The 23,946-nt window shown below is 49.2% G+C and overlaps 1 protein-coding gene across 3 annotated transcripts in view; it reads right to left on the bottom strand.

The window, feature by feature from the left end:
* Positions 1-23,946, bottom strand: part of ANKRD27 (ankyrin repeat domain 27) — a 1,511,294-nt gene that overhangs the window by 852,670 nt on the left and 634,678 nt on the right. For all 3 annotated transcript variants that reach the window (XM_069635449.1, XM_069635447.1, XM_069635448.1), the window contains one exon: positions 18,695-18,787. In XM_069635449.1, coding sequence (XP_069491550.1) covers positions 18,695-18,787 — 93 coding nt within the window. The remainder of the gene's footprint in view (positions 1-18,694; positions 18,788-23,946) is intronic.

The raw sequence follows: 23,946 nt of genomic DNA, 5'->3' as shown, positions 1-23,946 counted from the left end.
CTGATCCTGGGCCTAAGGAAAAAGGCTTACCATCCTGAATCCAGTCTTCAGCAACACCTATAAAGACAAGAAAGAACAGGTTAGCATTACGGTCTTCAGTGACAGCGCTTCACTTACCTGGCCCATCGGCTGTCACCAACGCCTCGCGCTGCATTCCGGCATCTGAAAGACAAAGGCTTACCTACTCTTCGTGCGCTCCGGAGGTCTTCGCACTGCATTCCAGCATCTGAAAGGCAAAAGCTTACCAACTCTTCGCACGCTCCGGAGGCCTTCGACGCTGCATCCCGCATCTGAAAGACAAAACAAGGTGCGTTTAAAGACATTGGGGAACTTTAATACTCACGTGCCATTACTCCTTTCCACATCTAACCCAGTGGGTATTCCGGCACCCTGCAGCTGCTCCGAACTTGTACCTGCAAAATAAAAAGACAGTTAGAGCGCATCGTGAAGCAGGCAACAAGCGCTTACCTACGTGCTTCCAGGCGCTTCTATTCATCACACGGGCTCCATCTTCAACTCACTTCAGCCCGTCATCCGCCATCGCCGGAACCCTGCAAAACAAGAGACATCATTACTAAAGACTTTTAAAGACATTAGAATTACTCGAAACTTACCGTTCGTGTAGTAAACGACGGACAGCAGTCCTCTGAAGTCAAGAGGCCTGCTCCCCTTATCCAGTGAAGAAACTGGTTACAGCACCCTGCCCGGAAGCAGATGGAGAGCATGGCGTTCACTTACCTAAGGTGAGCGCGTTAACCTTTGGGGTTCTACAGGAGAAGAGAAAGGGAAGAAGAGAGAGACATTCAATAACCCAGTTCATTAATCCCATATTTTCTATCTGCAGACACCTTACCCTTCGAGTCAGACATACAGTGCACAGAGGTCCAGCCCAAAGAGCCAGCCGTGTGTTACACATCACCTTTGAAGATACGGTATACGCCCAGTCAAGACCGGCGCCTCTACGGGAATCAGGTGAGCGTTACAACAGAACAGTACAAACCATCATATTGTGGAAGTACTGGAAGGGGTTAAATATATTGCCCCTGGGTATGTTTTCAAGGGGGCACCGTCCAGTCCCCCCTTGCCGAGTTTCTGGCTGGTGGCAGTGGTTACCACGCAAAATATTCCACCGGAATATTCTCTATGGGATTTTCCCATTGATTTTAAACACACCACTTTTTGGTGCAATGTTAAAGATACCGCCGGTTTATTTATCTAATATTAAATCCCCGGTTGGGTCTTTTTGCCAGAACTCTTTTCTAAAATGGCGTTTGTGTCCGTCTCTGTAACTCTGACCAAGGTTGAGCCCTTTGTTCAACTATTTTGGCGGGCTTCTCCACAGAAGCCCTCCAAATGGTGCCACTCTGTCTGGGTTCCACAGGAGAGGTGGAGGGGGGAATTGGCACCCTGGACTGCGTTGCCTCGGCAACCCAAGTTGCACTCTACTCTGATTGGCCCAGTGGTGAGCCGCCCGGCTCACCACTTAGCATGTGTGATTGACAGCTAGGCTGATGAATGGGGGTTTTTCTGCATAAAAGCAGGGCCTTTGGGACTGGAACTTTAGAAGTCACCACAGGACCTAAGAAACCGAAGAGGGAAGAAGCTGAGCCACCTGCAACGACGACACCACCGTTGAAGCCCTGCTGCAGCTACCTCACCACTTTCCCGACGACAAGAGAAGATCTTCTGCTGGACGAGTCTTCTTCCTCTGAGCTGGTGGGACCAACCAGTTCGCCCTTTTCGCCTTCCAAAGACGTCTCTTGGTGGAATCGCCTGTGCCAAACACCCCGGCGGCCGGATAGCCAAGCTTCACCACTTTGACCGCGAATAAAAGGAACGCTCCATTTATTGACGAACTCTGCGGCTGGTTTCATCCCTGTGCAGTGCAACGACTCCACGTTTCCTCCTCGATGAGATCCTCTCTTCCCCTGGTCGAAACAACGAACTGCAACCACTGCCAGGAACAACTGCCACCGCTGGAGCTTCCTCTCTGTTTAAGGTACTGTGTCCTGCCTGGCCTCCCTTTCTTCCGTTTGCCCAAGGTGACCCTTAAATCCTTGGCTTGCCAACTGGGTTGGCCCAAGACCTCCTAACTTTACCTTCTTGAATCGCCCCAACCTCTTTTGAACATTCTGCAAAGACTTTTAGTGCATTTTTAAACCGTGTGATCCTGGGCACATTTCGCTTTGCTCCCTTTAAAGTGGGCCTGGCCTATGAACTTTGGCTCTACAGTCTATACTGCCTTTATTCCCTTGCTGAGAACTCCTAAATGTGTTGGGACCTGTTTTATTTCTATGCTCTGCCTTTTTCTCTCCCTTTAACTGAACTATTGGAGTGCCATCAGGTTATGCGCTGACCTCTGTTTAACAAATCGTGGTGTTTTAATTCTGACTTGTCTAATAGTTATTAAAGGAGGTGTGTATACTTTACCCGACTGTGTTTTAACTTGCTTTTGATTTAGAGTGCTAGTATATTGCCTAAAGTGTGTTTTAAATAAATAATTATATACTTTTTATACAAAGCTCTGGTCAGTGTTTGTTTGCTCTACTGTGTTTTAGCCCTTTTGTGTATACTCTATATACTGCCCTACTCTTCTTGAGAGAAGTCCGACTGCTCAGCCAAAGCTACCAGGTAAATCTGGGTGGTGCAGACTGCTACCAATTGGGTTTACTGCTTACTCTTGTAGTCTTAATCTTTTTGCAGTGTTCCCCAAGGGAACTGCACAGGATTCTGCCTAACACTGTTCGAGTGAGATCATCTTCAATTTGATTCTTCTCACAAACTTGTTCAAAGCCCTTAGGCCTAATATTGGGCACCACGGTCTGTTTTTCTTCTTGACCAGGAAGAAACAAGAACAAAATCCTTTTCCCCTTTGGTTTATCAGTACCATTTCTATGGCCGCTTTCTGAAGAGGTTTGACTATCTACAGCTTGAGTTGTGACAAGTGGTGCACTTTTGTGGATTATGGAGGTGATGTTGGCATGCAGTCTGTGTACTCTATGGTGTGGCCCTTCTGCACAACCTGAAACACCCATTTGTCTGACATAAAGTTCAGCCAGTGGTGGGGGTGTTGGCTGATCCTTCACCCCCATAGGGCTGTGGTGTACGCTGTGTTGTCAATTCTGCTTTGATTGGGCTATGGCCCGATCCACGCCTGCCTCTCTGCGCGCTGTACCTGGTGGAATATTATTGTAGCTACTACCCGACTGAAAGGACAAGGAGGAGGACCTCAGAGGTGTACGCCTTGTTTTGAGGATGAGCCCCAAAAGGGTTGTCCGTCCTCATCTTTATCCTTCAGGGAGCTAAAGGGTCTGGTTGTATCTGTGCCAGTCTATCCCCTTGAGATGGCCATCCACCTTCTTGCAGAACAGCTCCTGTCCATCAAACGGCATATCCAGTACCTAGGCTTGCACCTCCGGCCTTACATTTGTATCCCTCATTCAGGCATGTCTTCTCAACACTGTGGGGCCATCTGTCTGAAACCAGACTGAGCTATATTTACTTCTGTGTCGATCATGTGCTCCGAAGTAGCTTTCTCATCTGAAATGATTGACTTTGCCTCTTCTTGGAACTCTGGAGGCATGTCTTGCAGACACCTTTCTGCCCATCGCCTCTAGCTTCCGACTCTCCTTAGGGTAGTTAGGGGTGGCGCGGGTTTTCCCAGCTTCTTCCTTGCCGCTACTGTAATGACGGAGTCGGGCTTGGGCTGACCCTGTTAACATAAAGGCACGCCGTCAGGTGCATTCCATTTCTTTTCAGGCTGAGCGGTCAAGGCGCGGGTGGATAGCGGATTTGTCAGTATCTTCTCCCCATCCTCCCATATAGTGTCCAGGATTGGAATGGTAGTAACCGTTCCCCTCCACTTGTCCCTGTGCTTGTATAACACAGATTTGTTCTCTTCACCGGACACCTGCAGGTTGAACAGCTCAGCTGCCTTGGCCACGACGGTGTGGAAAGAGGTTACATAGTCTGGTGGAGAGGAACCTCCGGGGAAGTCCTGCCTCTGCTGCTTCTCTATGACATTCATCCACTTATCGTATTGGTGAATCTTGAGGGATCTTGGTCAACCGGATCAGTGAAATCCCTGTACGGATCGACCACCGGGTCCTGTCCATAAGGATCATCTTGCCAGACTGTCAAGGACACAACAGAGGAAGCTCTGGTGCCCCACGACAAAGGATGGGGTGGGGGGTATTGCCTCTGCAAAGACTACATGATTCTGGATGAGGTGCTGCGTTTCCGCCACAGGGACATGCTCCTAGGAGTGTTACTTAGTCCTGGTGGAGGAGAGATACCTCTAGGATGGACTCTACTGGCCTAATGTGGTTGGCTCACGGGCATGCCGCTCTGCCAGGCATGCTGCTTGTCGCTGAAATTCTTCCATACTGTTCCTCATGGGTTGCATGAGTGCTGGATGGAATGGGTCGGAAGTGTCCTCTGCTGAGGGATGCCATGGCGGGCTGTGTTCCTTGGGTGACGGCTTTGTTACTTCCAGAATATCTTCGACTTTTGAGAATTCTTCCTGGAGGAAATCTGGCAATTCTAACATTTTCTTAGAAGGAGGGAGGGCGATGCTGGTTCCAGAGGGGGTCGTCAGCGTATTAAATGGACTCTTTGCAGTGGATTCAATGCTCAATGTAGATGGGATTTTCTCATTGACAAAACATTGTTCGTCAATGAGGTAGCCGTGGACGAGAGTACTCGAGGACGAATGGTGTTTTTCTATTGACGGGACTCCCATAGACGAAAGGATAGTCGTGGATGAGCAGTGTTTTGACCCAGTCGTCGACGAGGAGGATTTGTCAGTCAACGAGGTTCTCATTGTCGTGGTCGTCAATGCCAACGCTGCTGTGGAAGGGGACTACCCTGTGGACGAACATTCTGCTATGGATGACTTAGGCATAGACGGTGTCTGGTGGTTGATAGGAACTCGCTTCGTGGATGATTGTCCCTTCGTGGACGAGTGACTCGTTGACTGGGCCTTTTCATCCATTTGTTGCGCTGTGGAGGGACTAGCTGCCACCCACTGTGTGGACGAGAGTCCTGCTGAGAGGATTTTGAAGGGGGCTCCTTAACTTTAGTCTCCTTAGCCTAGAGAGGCCGGCTTTTGTGCTCCTTGGATGCCTGGGAGCTTGCCTCAGACTCCTTGACACTCCTTTTCTTGGCCCTTGAGAGAGGTGAAGATCCTCTTTCAACTGATGAAGCTCTCCTTTTAGGAAATTGCTTCTCAGAGGCCCCATGAGATGATGCAGGGGCTGTTTTCATAGATTCTTCATCTGAAGAAGCGCTCTTACTCTCCAAGTTGAGGAGGAGCCTTCTATGTCTGTCTTGGAGGGTCTTCTGAGTGAAGGTTTTACAAAGATTACATTCATAAATGTCACGTTTGAACCACTGTGATTGAAAGTCCTCTGTGTAACTACTTTTACTGCTCACCTTCACTCTTGAGATAAGCCTGGCTGCTCAGCTCGCTACCAAAAACTGTGTGGTACAGACTTATAGCAAAGGTTGGTTTGGCCAACACCTGTAGTCCTAATTGTGTGTAGTGGTCCCAGAGGGTACTGCCTGCAATTCTGCCTAACAACGTGCGCTCTTGAAAACCCACAACCATCTGTTTCAACAGCCACCCATTTCTACCTGTTTGAACTGCAGTTTTTTCCACAGTACCACAGTTCCTTCCATTTAGCACACAATTGTGTGGAGGGTATATGATGCGCGTCGCACTGCCTCCCTTCATTGCCACTTACATAGTGACACTCTACTACGAGCTTTATGTCATAATCAGCCACAAAAAATATTGCTAAAGGGACGTTATGGAGCAGCTGCGGTACTACAAACATAGCATCATTTATAAATACAATATGCTAAAGCAACGTTCTGCTTACACAGTGCCCTTCTAAAAACCTATGAAATTCACTAACAAAAAAGTTGTTAAAAGGGACGTTATGGTTAAGTTGCACTAGCAAAAACCTATGAAATTCAATAGAAAAACATTACAGGGACGTTATGGTTACAGGTAAAACCGAAACCCCCCCGAAATTCGACAGTTATGGTAAGCTAAGCAACCATAATTTGTGCCACCAATGTGCACTGCAAGGACTAACACCCATGACATCAAAGATGCCATCACAAATCTCATTCATGACATCACTGATGACATCACATGTGTGGCTCCCTCTGTTTTGTTCACTACCATAAGTACGGATGGTGCTTTTCTTCACTAACAGTCAGGAACAAACAATTCAAAAGGTTCTATATTTGTGTACGGCACCCTTCTCATATGTTCTTACACTACTTTCCTTACGGTTCACGCACATCATCATATGATACATATACATATAGGGGAAAAGGAAAGCGTAAAACACAGCACTGGTTTCTGTGCATGCAGATAATCAGTTATGTTATGAACAGGTTCTGACAAAACTGCTCCCTTTTAGCTTATTTTAATTCCCTTGTATGTGGTCATGTTTGTATGCATTGTGGTATCTATATGGATTCTGTGCAATAGTGCAATTATGTAGTTATAAAGGCAATGGTACCTACTTCTTACATGTTTCATAGTACCCGACATTCTAAAACAAATGCATTCATGCTTTCACAATGTAACATGGAAAGATTTTGAAGGTTACAATTCCATGAGGCATGGTGCAGACAATGGCTATGTTTGCACATAAGTTCCTTCATGTACAGAGAAGTGTGTAATACAATGGTGTGTATAGCAATGCATTCCTCCATTACCTACTTATCTCATGACAGTTCTTCCAATAATCTTTCATAGTTTTCTGCCACCATTACAATGACAATCCCTTGTGGAGGCTTCCTATTAAAACTACATGCACATGTGATGTCATCAGTGATGTCATGAATGAGATTTGTGATGGCATCTTTGATGTCATGGGCGTTAGTCCTTACAGTGCACACTGGTGGCACAAGTTATGGTTGCTTAGCTTACCATAACTGTTGAATTTCTTTTTTTTTTTGGTTTTACCTGGAACCATAACGCCCCTGTAACAACGTTTTTCCATTGAATTTCATAGGTTTGTGCTAGTGCAATTTAACCATAACATTGCTTGAACAACGTTTTTGTTTGTGACTATATATATGGCATACATTAATCACCGTAATCGTATTTCTGATGCTTGTATCTGCTTAGATTCACATGCTGTGCATAGGCCGACATCTAGTGGAAGCTGCGGAGTATTACAGTTTGTTTTTCGAAACTCAAAAATGGGCGTTGACACAGGGCGTGCCAGTAATACTATCCCTAGTGTGACGTCCCCTGTACCCATGATCCCTCACGCGTCTAGGACCCTCAGATGGTATTTTTTCTGACATGAGGTAGCATGAGGAGTAGCGTGAGTACAGATGATCCAAGCAGATAGAAGATAGATAAGATAAGACTACAAGCATCCATGCGTCTTCTCTCAGAGGGGAGGAAGGGTGGGTCGCATGTGAATCTAAGATACAAGCATCAGAAATACGATTACGGTGAGTAATGTATCCCTTCTGAGGCTTGTGGAATCTGCTTAGATCACATGCTGTGCATAGATTAGCGAGCAGTGTTAGAAGGAGGTGGGATTTGAGAAGGGTCATGAGCAAATAAATGTCTTAGAACCACTTGCCCCACTTGAGTATCTGTCTTGGAATGGGTGTCAATGCAGTAGTGCTGAGTAAAAGTGTGAATAGAGCTCCAAGTAGCTGCTTTGCAAATGGTGTCAAGGGGAACATTTGCAATGAAAGCCAGAGTGCCCCAATGCCTCTTGTCGAGTGGGCTCTGGGCGTAAAAGGCAAAGTTTTGTCAGAAAGAGAGTAACACAACGGGACACAGTTGACAATCCACCTGGAGATGGCACCCTTAGAGACGCGATCTCCCTCCTTGCCTGTGGCTACGGAGACAAACAGTTGATCTGTTTTCCTAAGCGGTCTGGTCTTGTTTACGTAGTAAAGGACCGCCCTACGCACATCTAGGGTGTGTAGTTAAACCTCAGCCGAGCTTTGTGGGTTTTGGAAGAAAGCCGGAAGCTCAATGGCTGGTTTACATGGAATTTGGAAATAAACTTAGGTGAGAACCTAGGGTGTGTCCGTAAAACCAGCTTATCCTTATGAATAGTAAAGAAAGGATCCTGCACTGACAGAGCCTGAATTTCACTGACCCTTCTTATGGATGTAATGGCTACTAAGAAGGCAGTCTTATAGGTCAGGTGTTTGAGACTCGTCTTATGCATGGGCTCGAATGGGGGGCCCATGAGTTTAGATAGCACCACGTTCAGGTCCCATCCTGGTGGTGGGTTAGAAATAGGAGGGTGAACTCTCTTTACTCCTTCCATGAAGGCCTTAACTACTGGTACTTTCCACCACGACACCTTGTTATGGGAAGTGGTGTATGCTGACAGGGCTGCCAGGTGTACCTTCAGTGAGTTAAAAACCAGCCCTGCATCCAGCAGGTGGGGCATGTAAGTAACAATAGTGGAAGGAGTGCAATTCACTGGGTTGATTTGCTTACTCTGGCACCAGATTACGAATCTCTTCCATTTGTCAAAGTAGCAGTGCCTCGTGTTGGGCTTCCTAGCCTCTTTTAGGATGTCCATACACTTCTGTGGTAATTTGAGATGTCCAAACTCTATGACCTCAGGAGCCAGGCTGCCAGGTTCATTGAGTTGGGTTGAGGGTGCACTGTTTGACCTTGGTGCTGGGACAATAGGTTGTACCAGCTCGGAAGTCTGATGGGTTCGGCACACCGCCAGTCTACGTAGGTGTGGGAACCATGATTGTGTCACCCACATGGGAGCAACCAGGACGAGCGTCATCGATTCTCTGTTCATCTTGTTGACCCCTTTCCTGATTAGAGGAGTTGGTGGAAAAGCGTACGCAAACATCCCTGACCAGTTCATCCACAGGGCGTTCCCCTGGGAGTCTGGTTGGGGGAACCTGGATGCGAATCCTGGGCATTGTCTGTTTTCGCTTGTGGCGAATAGGTCTATAGTGGGGAAACCCCACTGAGAGAAGATGTCTTCTACGACTTCTCTGTGTAGACACCAATCGTGTTTCTCTGGGAGGGGGTCTCTGCTCAGAGCATCCGCTAGGGAATTGAGATCCCCTGGAACATGTTGTGATGACAGGAAGATGTTCCGTCTGAGTGCCCATATCCAGATTTTCTGGGCAAGCTTGGACAGATTTGGCGAGCGAGTCCCTCCTTGTTTGTTCAGGTAGAACTGGCTGTAGTGCTGTCCGTCCGGATTTGCACTGACAGGTTTAAAAGGTAGGGTTTGAAAGCTTGAAGCGCTCTGAATACTGCCAGAAGCTCTAGAAGGTTGATGTGATTCTTGGCCACTGCGTGAGACCAGAGACCCTGAGCTTTGTGGTGGAGATGGTGAGCTCCCCACCCCGTCAGGCATGCATCGGTTGTGACTACCGCCTGTATCTCGGGATCGTAAAAGGGTTTCCCCTTGGACAGATTCTCTATTGTCCACCAGTAAAGGCTTTGTACCAGTGTTGGCGAAACGACCACTAGATCGTCCCACTGACCACTTGCCTGAGACCCCTGTTTCGCCAACCATTCCTGCATGGGACGCAGGCGCACGTGGGGGACCAGGTAAATACATGACGCCATCATGCCCAGCAAACGCATTGCTTTGCGTACCGTTATCTGGCGACCGGACTGGTATTGCGGAATTTGCAGCAGTATATTCCGAATTCTTTCCTCTGAAGGAAAGGTCAACCCCTCTTGAGTGTCTAAGATAGCTCCTAAGAATTGTTTGGATGTGCTTGGCACTAGACTTGACTTTTTTCGTTTATTGAGAAGCCCAATTCGAAGAGGAGGTCGATAGTCCTTTGAATGTTTGTTCTGCAAATTACTGGGGTTTCCGCCGTGATGAGCCAGTCGTCCAGGTAAGGGTACACCGGGATTGCCTCCCTGCGTAGGTGTGCTGCCGCCATCGCCAGTACCTTGGTGAATACCCTTGGGGCCGAAGCTATCCCGAAGGGCAGTACCTTGAACTGGTAGTGCCGACTGTCCACCTTGAAGCGCAAGTATTTTCTGTGCGCTGGGAACTTGGAAATATGAAAATAGGCATCTTTCATGTCCAATGTTGCCATGTAATCCCCCTTTTTTAGGAGGGGGATTACCTCTTGGAGAGTTGTCATGCAAAACTTTTGGGGCTTGACATACTTGTTGGCAGGCCATAAGTCCAATACTGGGCGCATTGTCAAATCTTTTTTTGGCACAAGGAAGTAAGTTGAATAAATACCCTTGTTTACCTGGTGTCCCGGGACGAGTTCTATCGCGTCCTTTGCTAGCAGATTGACGATCTCTTCTAGGAGGATCTTCTGGTGTTCCAAAGAATGTATTTTTTGTCGTGGAGGATGGTCTCGGGGACGCTCTAGTAGTTCTATACAGTACCCCTCGGATACTGTTGACAGCACCCATCTGTCTGATGTGATCCCTTCCCAAGCTTGGGTGAAGTTGGAAATGCGTCCCCCTACTGGGGTTGCGTGAGAAGGGACCCTGAACGGAGCGTCACTGTTTCGGTGGAGGCGTGCCGCCTCCTTTATTGGGGCTGCCTCTACCTCTACCACGTCCTCTCTTATTCCCCCTGCCGTAACCCTGGGTAGACTGCTGGTTATTATTGTTCCACTGTGTACCCTGCCCCTGGGAATAGTTAGAACCTCTTTGGGAATTATGGCCGCGTGGGTGACAAAAATTGCCATTCCCTCTCTGATTAGTGGGTTTAGTGGTTAGCTGGCCTAGGGATTTGAGTGTTTCATACTCGTCCTTAGCATTCTTTAGTGCGTCCTCGACCGCCTTACCAAACAACAGATCCGGCTCCACCGGTTTGTCCAATAGTGACGCTTGTGTTTCAGCCTTGAAACCAGACTGGCGTAGCCAAGCGTGTCTCTTAACAGTTCCTTCTGCTATTAATCTGCCTGCGTTATCCGCGGCATCAAAGGTTGCCTTTAAAATGCAACCGGACATGGCTCTTCTCTCCGCTGAAACTCGTGCCAATTGGCTCTTTAAGGGTTCTGGTGCGGAGTCTATGAGTGCCGCGACCTCTTCCCACTGATGGCAGTTGTAGCTGGCCAACAGGGTGGTGGAGTTGGCAATCCTTGCCTGGTAGGCGGAAGTGGAGGCCACTTTCCTGCCTAACCCGTACAGTCTTTTGCTCTCCTTGTCGGGAGGAGCCTCGGATGATGATAAGGGTGTTCCAGCCCTCTTACGGGTGTTAGTAAAAACCAGAGAGTCCGGCTTCAGATGCCCTCTTATTTATAGTGGATCTGATTGGGCCGCCTTGAAAAGTTTTCAATCCTAGGGTTCACTGCTCTGGTGAGGTTAGGATTGAGGAGTGACGGGTCTATTCTTCTTTGAATAGATTTTAGGATAGGGATGGCCTGAGCAACAGGCTCCCTCTCCCCCACTAACCCTTCTGCAAAGTCTCTTTCCTCCTGGGCACCCTGGGTGTCGATGTGGAAATGTTCTGCTGCTCGAGACAGAACTTCATTCAGGAGTGGCTGGTTGTTGACAGGGGAGTCGGTAATGGGGGTCTCTCTTTCTACTGGGGTGTCTACCCTGTAGGGGTCTTCCTCCTCCTGATCCTCATCATCCCCATAGTAGCCTGTCCCAGTTTGTTCCTCCACCATGCCCAAATCTGGATCCTCAACAAAGGATGTCTCTCCCTGGTAATGAGAGTAGGGCTGGACGTAGAAGGGGTCTGAAGACCCTGATGCTGTCTCAAAGTGGGACCTTGCACTTGGAGGTATAGGATCCTTAGAGCCAGAGGGTGCTGACCCGTCGGGAGTATAAGCAAGAAAGTGTTCTGGGTTTTTTGCATAAAAATCTGCCAAAAATGACATTCTTGACATTACCCTATCTATGTCAACACTGGTCCATTCTCTGGAACTGGGAATGACCCTTTCTGGGAGTTTTCCAAATTTATCCTGACTAGACTTGGTAGCCTGTGCAGGGGTTTTGGTGTTATTAGAAGACGTGGACTTGTCTTTCTGTTTTTGAGGAGTGGAGTGTTCTACGGGCTTGGAAGTGGGTAGAGACTGCTTCCTTTTCTGTTTCCCTCCCTCCCCGTGACTGGAGGAGTGTTTCCCGTGTGTTTTAGGGACCTCTGAGCTTTTCGACGCCTGGCGTCGAGGGTCATGACCCTATCCTTCGAGCGTGGAGGTAGGGGTTCGGGATCTGTAGTAATTCGGTCTGTGGGCGCCATCTCTTAGAGTGCGGCCTGAGGGTGGAAGTCGGCTTCGTCTCCCGACGATCGAGCTTCTGTGACCTTAGGGAGCGAGGCACTCTTGGCAATAGTGGATGCTTGCCTGGCGTTGTGTGGCGATCTAGATCGAGAGCGCCCAGAGGACGCCGATTTGGACCGTTCTCTACGTGCCTCTTTCTGAGAACTCGACGTGCGCGTCGAGTCTCGGTTGGACTTTGCGTGTTTTGTGAAGGTGTCATGGGAAGCGCTCGTGTCGCCGGGGGTGTTCCCCATAGCCGGCCTGCCGGTCGACCTTCCGAGGTCGGGGACTTGCGCTTGGCTGTCCATCGACGCCACATTGCCCTTGCCATCCAAAAGTACGGCGTCGCTGCCATCGCTAAAGGCTCCCTCTGCGGCCATGGCCTCTTGTCGCCTGGTGTGGTGGGCCCAACGCTTTGTCGAACGGTCCTTAAGGGTCTTCGGTTTGAACTGACTGCACGCTCTGCAACTCGCCTCGGGGTTGTCCCTCGGCAAGCAGAGGTTACATGTGGCGTGTCTGTCAACCCAAAGATACTTGCGGTTGCACTTGGGGCAAAATTGAAAAGGGGTACCCTCCATACGCACCCTGTGGCAGCGGGCTGGGAGTGTAGGAATATAAGTAATGTACCTATATTAATCAGAGTGTAGGATATGTGCCACCCCCACTCTCCCTACTTGCAGGGCTGAGTCCAGAGGACTTCCGAGGCCCGGACCGAGGCCAGAGGCCTTCCGAGGCCCAAATCCGTCACTGTAGTTCGACGGTTGACTTTTCTCCGATCCGGCGTCGAGTGTCGATGTTCAGAGACTCGACGTATAGGTGGAATAAATGGGGAAATATATAACAATTTTTGCAAAATCTGACTAAGTCAGGGAACTCCGCTCAGTGCTTACGACCAGCATGGCGGAAAAAAACAATCTGAGGGTCCTAGACGCTTGAGGGATCATGGGTACAGTGGACGTCACACTAGGGATAGTATTACTGGCATGCCCTGTGTCGACACCCATTTTTGAGTTTCGAAAAACAAACTGTAATACTCCGCAGCTTCCACTAGATGTCGGCCTATGCACAGCATGTGATCTAAGCAGATTCCACAAGCCTCAGAAATATACATACATACACACACACAAAAAACATCTCTATTAATGAACCAAACCCGTATAAATACAATACTGGGTATTGGACAAAGAACCATGCAACTCAGCCACACCTCAAATGAATCCTGACTGATTTACTGGACACCAATTATGAAATATTGAAACAACCAGGTGCTCCAATAACAGTGACTGCTGATAATGAACAATGTGGCTCAATGAAATCATGTTCAGACGCCCAAAAAAGGATATTTGGGTTTCTTAAGAAAACATTTCATCCAGGTGGAGGTGCAAGTTGAACATATGGAAACAAAGGCATATTGTGATAATTTTTAAGTTCCTCACCGTAGTGACTAACATGCTCCTAGTCCATAGTCCCCTTTCCTCCAAAGTGCATGGGTGTCTCTCGCTAGGGACGGGAGACAGAACCTTTTTCAAAATCTTCTTACCCTTTCAATTTAGAGTCGTTCGGGTGCACGGCCCTGGGAGCATGCGCTCCCCTGACTCCGCCCACCGGCACCACTCCTCAGTCCCCTTTGACACGTCAGCAATATTTTGCCTAATGACACCAGCTTTATTGGGGGGGGGGGGTGTAGGGAGGAAAGGGGACTATGGACTAGAAGTACATTAGTCACTACGGTGAGTAATTTATAATTTACTCCTACGTCCCGTCCCCTTTCCTCCATACTGCATGGGCGATTACAACTGAATGTAACCCCAGGGTGGAGAGGTGACCCTCCTAAGCAAACAGGTTCCTTAGCACTGCCTGCCCAAATGCTGCGTCAGAGCTGGAGCTGGCATCCAAACAGTAGTGCTTGCAAAAGGACAAAGGGGTAACCCAGGCAGCTGCCCTGCTGATGATCTGCCACGGAACCGGTCTTTGAAAAGCCACAGCTGTAGTTTTGGCTCTGATTGCGTGGGCATTCACATTTGCAGGAAGCGGTTTGTGCTGCCCCTCATATGCCTCCTTGATGGCCACCACCATCCATCTTGCTATGGATGCTTTTGAGGCTTGATAGCCTGGTGTTGACCCACCGAAGGTGACAAAAAGAACCTCCAACTTGCAAAGATTTTTAGTCCTGTCCAGGTAGAATTTTACAGCGCGTCTGACATCTAGACAGTGCAGAACCCTCTGAGCATCGTCGTTGGGGCCCGCAAAGAAAGTTGGTAACACTATCTCCTCATTCAGGTGAAAGGAGGAGACGACCTTTGGTAAGAATGCGGGGTGCGTTCTAAGCACCACCTTGTCTTTAGGAAAAGTAGTGTAAGGCTCCGAAGTCACCACTGCCTGGATCTCACTGACCCTGCGTGCAGATGTAAGGCCCACCAGTAGGGCTGTCTTAAAAGTGACTAGCTATATGTCCACAGACGCCATGGGCTCGAAAGGTTTATGAGCCATGGCACCCAAGACCAGGTTAAGGTCCCACCCCAGGTGTGGCTTTTTAATAGGCGGATAGAGCCTGGTGAGGCCTGCCAGATGTCTTTTAACCACCGGATTGGAAGAGGAAAATATCTGCTCCTCCGAATTCCAGTAGGCTCCGATTGCCGCCAAGTAGATGCAACATGTGTCCACCTGCACCCCGAGTGTGCGAGGTGAGCAGAGAAGGATAGGACGTCGTCCAGAGTGCAGGTCAACGGATCAACCTCCCTTGACGAAGCCTAGTGGCAGAACCAGTCCACTTGCTTTTGTACTGGCTCCTGGTAGCATCACTCCTGGCGCCATGTATAATATCTAGATTGGCCTGAGACAGATGTAGATGCCTTAGTGTGACCTGTTCAGGAACAATGCTGCAAGGGCTAGCTTCTGGTCAGCGGAGTGGATGACCGTGCCTCCTTGCTGTGAGAGTACCTGCTGTGAGAGTAGGTGAGCTGGGCACAACGGAAGGTGTAGTGGGGCCTGATCCGACAGGCTGAGTAGTTCAGAGAACCATGGCCTTGCGGGCCGCCACATGGCTATCAGGATGACCCGGAGATGTCGTGCCTCCCTGATCTTGCAGAGAACCCTGTGAACCAGGTGAGTGGGAGGAAAGGCATACGCGTTCATGTTGTCCCATTGTATATGCATGGCGTCGCCCAGAGAGTCCCAGCTCTGTCCATGCCACAACGCAAACTGGGGGCACCTCGTGTCAGACCAGATGGTGACGAGATCCACCTGAGGATGACCCCATCTGCTGAAGATCCTCTGTAGGACCTCTTCGTTCAACTGCCACTCCTACTTGTCCGCACCCAGTCTGCTGAGTCTGTCCGCCTCAAAGTTGGACTCCCCCGGGAGGTGGATTGCCCTTAAGTGCATGCAGAGCCCATTTCCAGATGTTGACTGCCAAGGAACATGGGGGCGGTGACCTGGTGCCACCATGCTTTTTGATGTAATACATGCTGGTGAAATTGTCCATCTGGGTGAGGATCATCTTGCCCCTGATCATGGGAAGGAAGGCCCTGAGAGCAAGCCAGATAGCCTTCAGCTCCAGCCAATTGATATGGGCCTTCTGTTCCTGGAGCGACCAAACTCCGTGGACGCTGACACTTTCCAGTGAGGCTCCCAAATCTTCGAAGGAAGAGTCTGAGGTGATGGTAACCTGCGGGGCCGGATGCCTAAAGGGCCTCTCTATTCTCAGGTTGCAGTCCGTGCTCCACCAGACGAGGTCCTGGTGGAGAAATGGAGGAATGCTGACAAGTTCCACCTGGGAACCCAGCTCCTGATTCCATGAGGCTGAGAAGTGCAGCTGCAATCATCTCATTTTGAGCCTTTGTGTACGGCACTGCTAGGCGACATGCCGCCATTATACCCAAGATGTGTTGGTACCACCATGCTGAGGTCACTGCTTTGCTGAGAAAATGACCTGTGGCCCTCTTGATGGCTGTGATCTTGTCCTCCGAGGGAAATTCCCTCTCGGTGCTCGTATCCCAGATGAGGCCAAGGAACGTTAGGTTCTGCGTAGGTTCCAGCTGTGATTTCTTGAGACTGATGGAAAATCCCAGTACGTGCAGCGTATTCATGAGGGCGGAAGAGGTGTGATCGACCGCCTCCGGCAAATGAGCCCGGACGAGCCAGTCGTATAGGTACGGATAGACATGGTGACCCTGGGCCCTGAGCAGGGCTGCCACCGCATTCATAAGCCTGGTAAACACCCTGGGGGTTGAGTTGAGGCCAAAGGGTAGAACCTTGTATTGGAAATGAAAGCCCATGATCCTGAACCTCAGAAAGGAACGATGAGGCTGCCATATTGGGAGGTGTAGGTATGCGTCCTTCAGATCCAGGGAGCACATCCAGTCTCCCCTGCATAGTGTCTCCGCAATAAGCGCTGGGGTAACCATCTTGAACTTTTGAAGAGGAAGGGTGGAACGGTCCAACAAAACTCTGGTTCTTCTTGTGTATGGCGAAGATCCTGGAGTAGAAGCCCCAGCCCCGCTGGGAGGCTGGGACTTCTTCCACTGTCTGGCTCTCTACGAGCGACTGCATTTCCACCAGCAGAGTTGCTGTACCATTCTTTGGCTGTGGAGGGGAGGAGAGGCCGGAACCGGTTGGCGGTAGCCCGCGGATACCACTGAAAGTATTCAAGGGTCTGCAAACCTTGCATGCCAAAACTGTTCATGAAGGGCTTTCTCCCTCTCCCCCTCCCTCTCCCTCTCTCCCTTTGACTACAGGCACCTGCGGCAGGACTGGAGGTAGCATGTCCCCGATCACATCCCGAAGGATGACACCCATCTGAGGGGACCTCATCAGCGTGAGGAACTTCTCAAAAAACCTGTCCTCGCAGGCAGGAGGGGTGGTAGGTGGTACTGACTGAGTAACGGGCAGCTGCTGGGGCTTGAGCGTACTCTGCCTTGTTTGTTGCGAGGTGTATCTGCCCTGTGACGCTTAAGGATAAGCTGTAGGCCATGTGGACACTCGTTCTCCTACCGGATCCCCAAACGGGGGTGGTGTCGGACGAGCAGCCCTTTTGTCTGGCGCGGAGGCCATTTTTTCGGGCTGCATGCCACATGCCTGCGTCGTGGTGCTTGCCGCGCTGGGACTGGCCTCCTCCTGAACTATCGGCGGTGGAGCCTGAAGCCTACCCTGCACCTCAGGACGAGATCTGGTAGGTGTGGTGCCCTCGGCTGTGTCACCGGTAGTGCTGCATACAGGCGCCCTGTCAGACATTTGTCCGGTTGTAGGGCACAGCCCCTCGGATGGGCATCCGGTAAAAGAACCTTGTGGTCCCTCAGCACCGTCTCCAGAAAATCTGGTGACCCCTCGGCCAGGCAGCCGGTAGCTAAATCGGCCTTGGCTCTTGTGCTGGTGTGAGAACCTGAACGGTCCCTCCCGCTCGGGCGTTTCCTTGGTAAGGAGTCGCCCTTGCAGGGTGCAATAGAAAAAAGTGGCCCTACCTTGGGACTTGACTTGTGTCTAACTAAGTTTTTCAATTCCTCTGGAGGCGACCTCTCGAAGAGCGACCTCCACCAAACTAACCTGTTCTTCAGCACGCACGGTGTAAGCGCATTACACACGGTATAACCCTCCCAGCCGTGTTCATGGCCAAGGCAGCAGAGGCAAAGAGCATGGGGGTCAGACATAGGGAAGAGCCCTTCGCTGGCTGGACACCTGCTGAGGCCCGATGACATCGACTTGCGCCAAGGAGGAGCGTGGTGCCAGAAGACAGAGTACCTGATAAAGACAGAAGACAAAAGACAGTATCCGGGGCAGAGCGCGTGGAATTACAAGGCCGAAGCCAAACCCAAAAGCACTGGCGAAAGCAGCCCGTTCCCGTCGACACGGAAAAGAGGACTGGCGAGTGGCGCCGGTGGGTGGAGTCAGGGGAGTGCATGCTCCCAGGGCCGTGCCTCTAAATTTAAATGGGAAGAAGATTTTTTCTGGTGAAAAAGGTTCTGTCTCCCTTCCCTAGCGTGGGACGCCCATGCAGTATGGAGGAAAGGGGACGGGACGTAGGGGTATGTTTGAATTCTCAAGATGCCAGAAAGTGAGAAGGAGCAAGCATCCAATCTTCAAGCTTTTGTGTCCAAGTTATTTAAGGAATCTCTACCTGAAATGGATTTTGGGGTCGCCATTGTAAAGGACAGTCAATATTTACACGGAACAGCCTGCATAAGAACCCTAAAGAGGATAAATTAAGGCCAATTACTGAAATTTAATTTATAGAGCTCTTAGCTGCCAAACACACACCAGACAAGTCCTACATTTTTCCACACTACCCAAAGTGAGTTGTAGACATCGCTGTTGGAAACGGAGCAAGAAGCGGCGCGAACAATTGGAAGCAACTGGGGGAAATAGTTTAAAAGACAAAGGGTAACATAAGAGTCATACATATGTCTAGCAACCATGACAATTTGCACATAAACACATGCCTTCTGATATAGGCACATTTAATTTAATTGTTTACCTTAAACAAACAGTCAATAGGAGTTGTAGACATCTGGGCCAGCAAATTCATTCTTTGCCTTAAAAACTGCTTGTCTGTAATTTCACCAGATTCCTAAAAAACACAAATAAAGATGTTAGGACACCACAGATGTCCTCTATAAATTTGTATTAAAAAAACAATAGGTAAAAGTAAAATACTAAGCACTGAGAAGAAGTCTTAGCAAAGAATAAGCAATAAGACACTTATCTGTAACTCCCTTTCACCAGCATTGGTATATTTCATAGGTTCACATGCTGTTTGAATATTCCCAGTCAGGCTGGGAATCCTCTGTAACATTAAGGTAAAAACTGCTGTCACTTTAATGCTCTATTAGAGTCACTGTTGGTTATTTTGCCCCACAGCCAATAGCCAGGTCTCCCTTAGCGCCACCCCTGGAGGCTATCTTCACATTTTGGCACACGCACGTGAAAATATGAGCTAAGAAGAGCCATAATGCAGGGTAGGTGGGAGGTTTGCATGTAAATCTATAAAAGATACCAATGCTGGAGAACAGGATTTACGGGTAAGTAACGTATTCCTTCTCCAGCATTGGATCTTTCAAAGATTCACATGATGTTTGAATAGATTACAAAGCAGTACACACAACACCACAAGAGGGGGGGATGGGGGGTGAGTACAGCTCACCTGAAGGAAACACTCACTTCACCTTATGAGGTTGCATAGCACTGCCTGGACGACTCTAGAATCCCTGTTGACACAGTAGGACCTTGTGAAGGTATGCACCGATCTCCATGTGCCAGTCCTGCAAATATCCAGCATGGGAACGACAGAATGCCGTCAAGCAGCAATAGCCCTCGTAGAATGCGATCTAGGCTTGCCATAAAGAGGCCTATTACCCAGCTCATGACAGTATGAAATGCATGAGGACAGTCGCAGGGCAATAGATGACTTTGCCCATGCCAGAAGGACCAAAAGTCACAAACAGCTCAGAAGACTTGCAAAAAGCATGAGAAGTAGAACCTTAGGGAACACACCAAATCCAAGCAATGCAAAGAATATTCTGGAGGAGAGGATGGGTAACCAAAGAAACACTGGTAACACCACAAGTTCGTAACGGTGGAAAGACGACGGAAACTTGGGCATAGAAGTAGGGTTTGTGCAAAGGCCCACTTTGGATTTATAAAAAACAGTAGGTAGGTTTCCACGAGAGAGCTTGCATCTCCTGCACACACCTTGCAGAGGTGATAGCAACCAAATGGGCAGTGTTCCATGACAAACCCTTTAGAGAGGACTTGTGCACAGGCTAGTTTGCAGTGAACCACATTCAACTCCCAGGGTGGAGCATGCGTTGGAACAAGAGGGAAGGAGTGGAAAAGACCCTTGAGGAATTCCGTAACGAGCCTGTGTGACCAAAGAGACAGTGTCTCAGGGGAATGAGTAAATCTGGAAATGGCAGCAAGGTGTCCCTTGATGGAAGAATGAGCCAGAACTGCTCGCACCACAGACAAAAGGTAGGGTAAGACGTCCTGCGCTTGCACACAGAAAGGGTCCTGGTGCCGACTTGTTTGCGGATATAAAACCTTGTGGTTGTGCTGTCAGTCAACACTTACACCACTCAGCCTTGAAGTTGTGGTAAAAAGAGCTTGAGGGCCCAAAACACAGCTTGCAGTTCCAGAAGGTTAATGGGAAACTCCTCTTCTTCCTGCGACCAGAGGCACCTGGCATGGAGTGCACCTGTGTGTGACTGTGACCTGAAGGCACGGCAGACAAAATGGAGCAGCCTGGGCGAGATTGAAATTTAGTATAAGAGACTACATGAGAGACTAGGATGGCGGTACATAATAGCCAAAGGGGTACTGGCTGACATTTGTGTCAATATACACACCTAACACTGACCAGGAGAAAGTCCTTCTGGTATTTTTGCAAACCCTAGGGGGCTCTGCAGAAGGGGACTGCAATATGGCGATCCAAACCTTGTTATGGGAGCAAAAATTGACAGATCAACACAAACGAATGCAATGATCGTGGGGAAGCATCAATGAGGCTAAAAAATGAACTTGAGAGTGATTCTTGGAGACCGTAACAAAAAAAGACTACACTAATACTCATTTACACACAAATCACACTTCTGCATTGATTACATTTTCATCTCTGCTCATGTTTTAGGAGAGTGAGCAGATATAAGAGTAGGAACGCTGCCAGATCATTCCAGACTCTTGCTGGTGGTATCAATGGAAAGGTACTCAGAAATAAGGAGTAAATGGGTCTTAAATAAAAACTTGATGAAAGACACTATGGCAAGAGAAAACGGGAAAGACTAACATCTGTTGGGAAGGAACCAGGGTCCTCCCGAACCCCTAAGTGGTTTAGAGTTAAGCAAGACATCTTTTTATTTTTTAAACTTGTTTTTACTGGCATTTTGCAAACAACAACAGTGTAGCACATAGAACTTAAACACAAAAGACAAAGCATCACAATTTAAGGTGAACTATACGGTTCATCTATTCTCCTATGCCACGTCTCCTCCTTTACTATAGTGATATTCAATTTTCTCACAGAATGGGTTTCATTGGTACCATTTGGTTAAACCGTTACCTTGTTGGTTGTACTTAGCGGTACAGGAATGTGCGCCGACGGAGCCAAGAGTTGGAACTAAGTGGAATTGGGTGGTGAAATGTTAACTGTTTGAGGTCCCTCCTCTCTACGGTTCCTGGTTTTCTTCTCCCTCTGGGTTCAGCAGATAATTCCCACATGCTTGTTGAGCTTGAGCAATAGGATGATAAGCCCCTGTAGCCCATCTCCATGTCATTACACTGCACCACATCTGAATGCCAGTCCTGTATTTTGGGACTCGCCGGGCCTTTCCATAACATTGCCACCCTCCTCTTAGCTAACAACAGGAGAAGCCCTGTTAATCGCTGTCTACCCTTGGGGATACATTTTGTGTATCCCAGGAGTGGTGTCATTGGTTTTGGGTCCAACCCTTCACCAATAATTTCTCCAATAACTTTACATACCGCCTCCCAGAATGCTAGTACTGCAGGGCACCACCACGCCATGTGTATAAAGTCAGCTACTGGTTCATTGCATCTGGCACAGCTGGCGGATGCCTCCGGAAAATAGTCATGAATTTGGGTAGGTGTATAGTAAAATTGGTGAAGGTATTTCCAAGGAATAAGTGTGTATCTGGAGTTTATTGCTGCCGTTCTATTTCTCTCACAACTATCTCCATTCCTCCCCGGATATCCCATGCCCCAATGTTAAGACGGATTTCTGAACTCTGTCCTGGAGGCGCAGAGGTTCAGAAAGCCAACCTAGTTTCTTGGAACAGGGTTACCTCTGGACAAGCCAGACCAATCAGGGTAGCGATCGCGGCGGTCAAGACTAGGTCTCAAGAGGGGTGAGGGTGACTGAAAGCCCGCAATGAGCACACACAGCAAGGACACTTACAGATTACTCCAAACAGGTGTTATATTAAAAATATAAACACATTTATTCCAAGGCCTTTGCAACAATGACCGTAGCGAGAAATCACAATATAACTCAAGTAAACCAACACATACCAAACCAATACAATATATATACAAATACAAACGAGTCTAACGCGTTAGACGCACGAAATGTGTAGACCACCTAGAGGGGGAGGAAAGCAGGCAGTGCGAATAATAATCAGACCCAGTCCGCCTTCAGAGGCACCTAACTATAAGGAAGTCCAAGCCCTACGAAGAGTGGAGCCTTGTGCTCAAAAGTACCTGCACACGCTGGTGCCAACGGGCAAAAAGGGGAGTCTCTTCGAGGGAACCAGGCAGTTCAGTTCGGTGAACAAATGAAGATGAACAGAGCGCCGCGACTCAAGCGCAGCCTCCACTGTGGGCAGAAGCTGAGCGCGAGTACGGAGAGGCGTGCTGTTTGACACAGCGAGGAAAAGCTATGGGCTACTGCAGGAGGGCGACCAGTTCCTAGCTATGCTACTCACCGGTCCCCGATGCAGGCAGACCCAGGCTTCTCAGCGTCAGTTTCAGTGCTGGCAGGTTCAGATAGGAGCAGAGGACGTCTCGTCGTCGTGTAGATTCCACAGCAGCAGCGTTGAGTTGAGGGCGTCCCAAACGCAGTGAACCCGCACAGTTTGTTACCACAGCAGGGCAACGGAGCGGCCGTGTGTATCTCAGCCAAGTGTGCACTACTCACTTCAGACCTGGGAATGCCAAGTGTACGAATCGTGTGAGAGTGACAAGGACTCGAAATACAACACAACCTGACAGCGGTTACAGAGCAAGACTCCTGGGTAGGCTGGTCAGTATGCTGGATGGCCCAGAGACACTTCCGAAGGCTTACGTGCAGGAGATGGTGAAGGTGCCGAGAATAGCTGTTGCCGCTATTCCAAGGGTCGAAGTACCAGTACAGGCCTTCTCGTTCTATCAGAGGTAGAAAGGGTTTCACCCAGCGACAGCAGTGCAAAGGAGCAGTCCTTCAGCGGGTCACCAGCGATTCCTCGGTTCAGCCTCGTGGTTGCAGGTTACTTGGCTCCTGTATCCCTTTGTTCGTGAGAACTCAGGAGATCGACCTGGTAGTGGCGTTTCCAGCCTCCTCTTATCCACGGTTCCCTTTGCGCCAAAACGGAGAGGACCCAATGGGAGATCTGCTCACAAAACACTCACACCATACGTGGACCGATCACGGACCACGGTGGTCCCAGGCATTCATACCACACTAGACTCTCTGGCACCCAGGATGTGTATTGGGACCAGACATCCCAGCCCACATCCTGGAGGCACAAACAAGGCCTGTAGAAGCCCGCAAAAGCATCTGTGTTTCGAGGGAAAGTACAATCCCAAATAAGGAAGGCCCCGGGTCGGCTCGACCTGGGGAAGGTGAAGGGGGCAAGACGGTCAGCGGACAGGACAAACAGCCTCGGAGTCTGGCCATTTTGGGAGCCAGGCCACCATTTTGGGCTAATCGCGAGAAACGCGCTTAAAACACCAAAAGGAGCTCAGAAACACAAGAAACGATCGCTGCCACCAGTCCCGTCCGTGGTTCACTTGCACCGATCATTTACAATCCAAAAAGAGTATCTAGGGCCTGTAGAAGACTAGAGACCCAAGAGAGCAGTAACTTAGCTTACAGTGCCCTCTTGTGTCATGTTGCGCGAAGGCTGCAACATGATAAAGAAACTACAGAAAACAACGTTCCCCGGTACTGACTGTCTTAAGGGCATGTCAGTTTCCCCGTAAGAATGGAGCGAAAGCCTAGAGGAGTGCGGCACAAGGCTG

Source organism: Ambystoma mexicanum, chromosome 1q (genome assembly GCF_040938575.1).
Source record: "Ambystoma mexicanum isolate Mex_15411 chromosome 1q, UKY_AmexF1_1, whole genome shotgun sequence".
Lineage (NCBI taxonomy): Eukaryota > Metazoa > Chordata > Amphibia > Caudata > Ambystomatidae > Ambystoma > Ambystoma mexicanum.
This window is presented reverse-complemented; position numbering and strand designations above follow the sequence as displayed.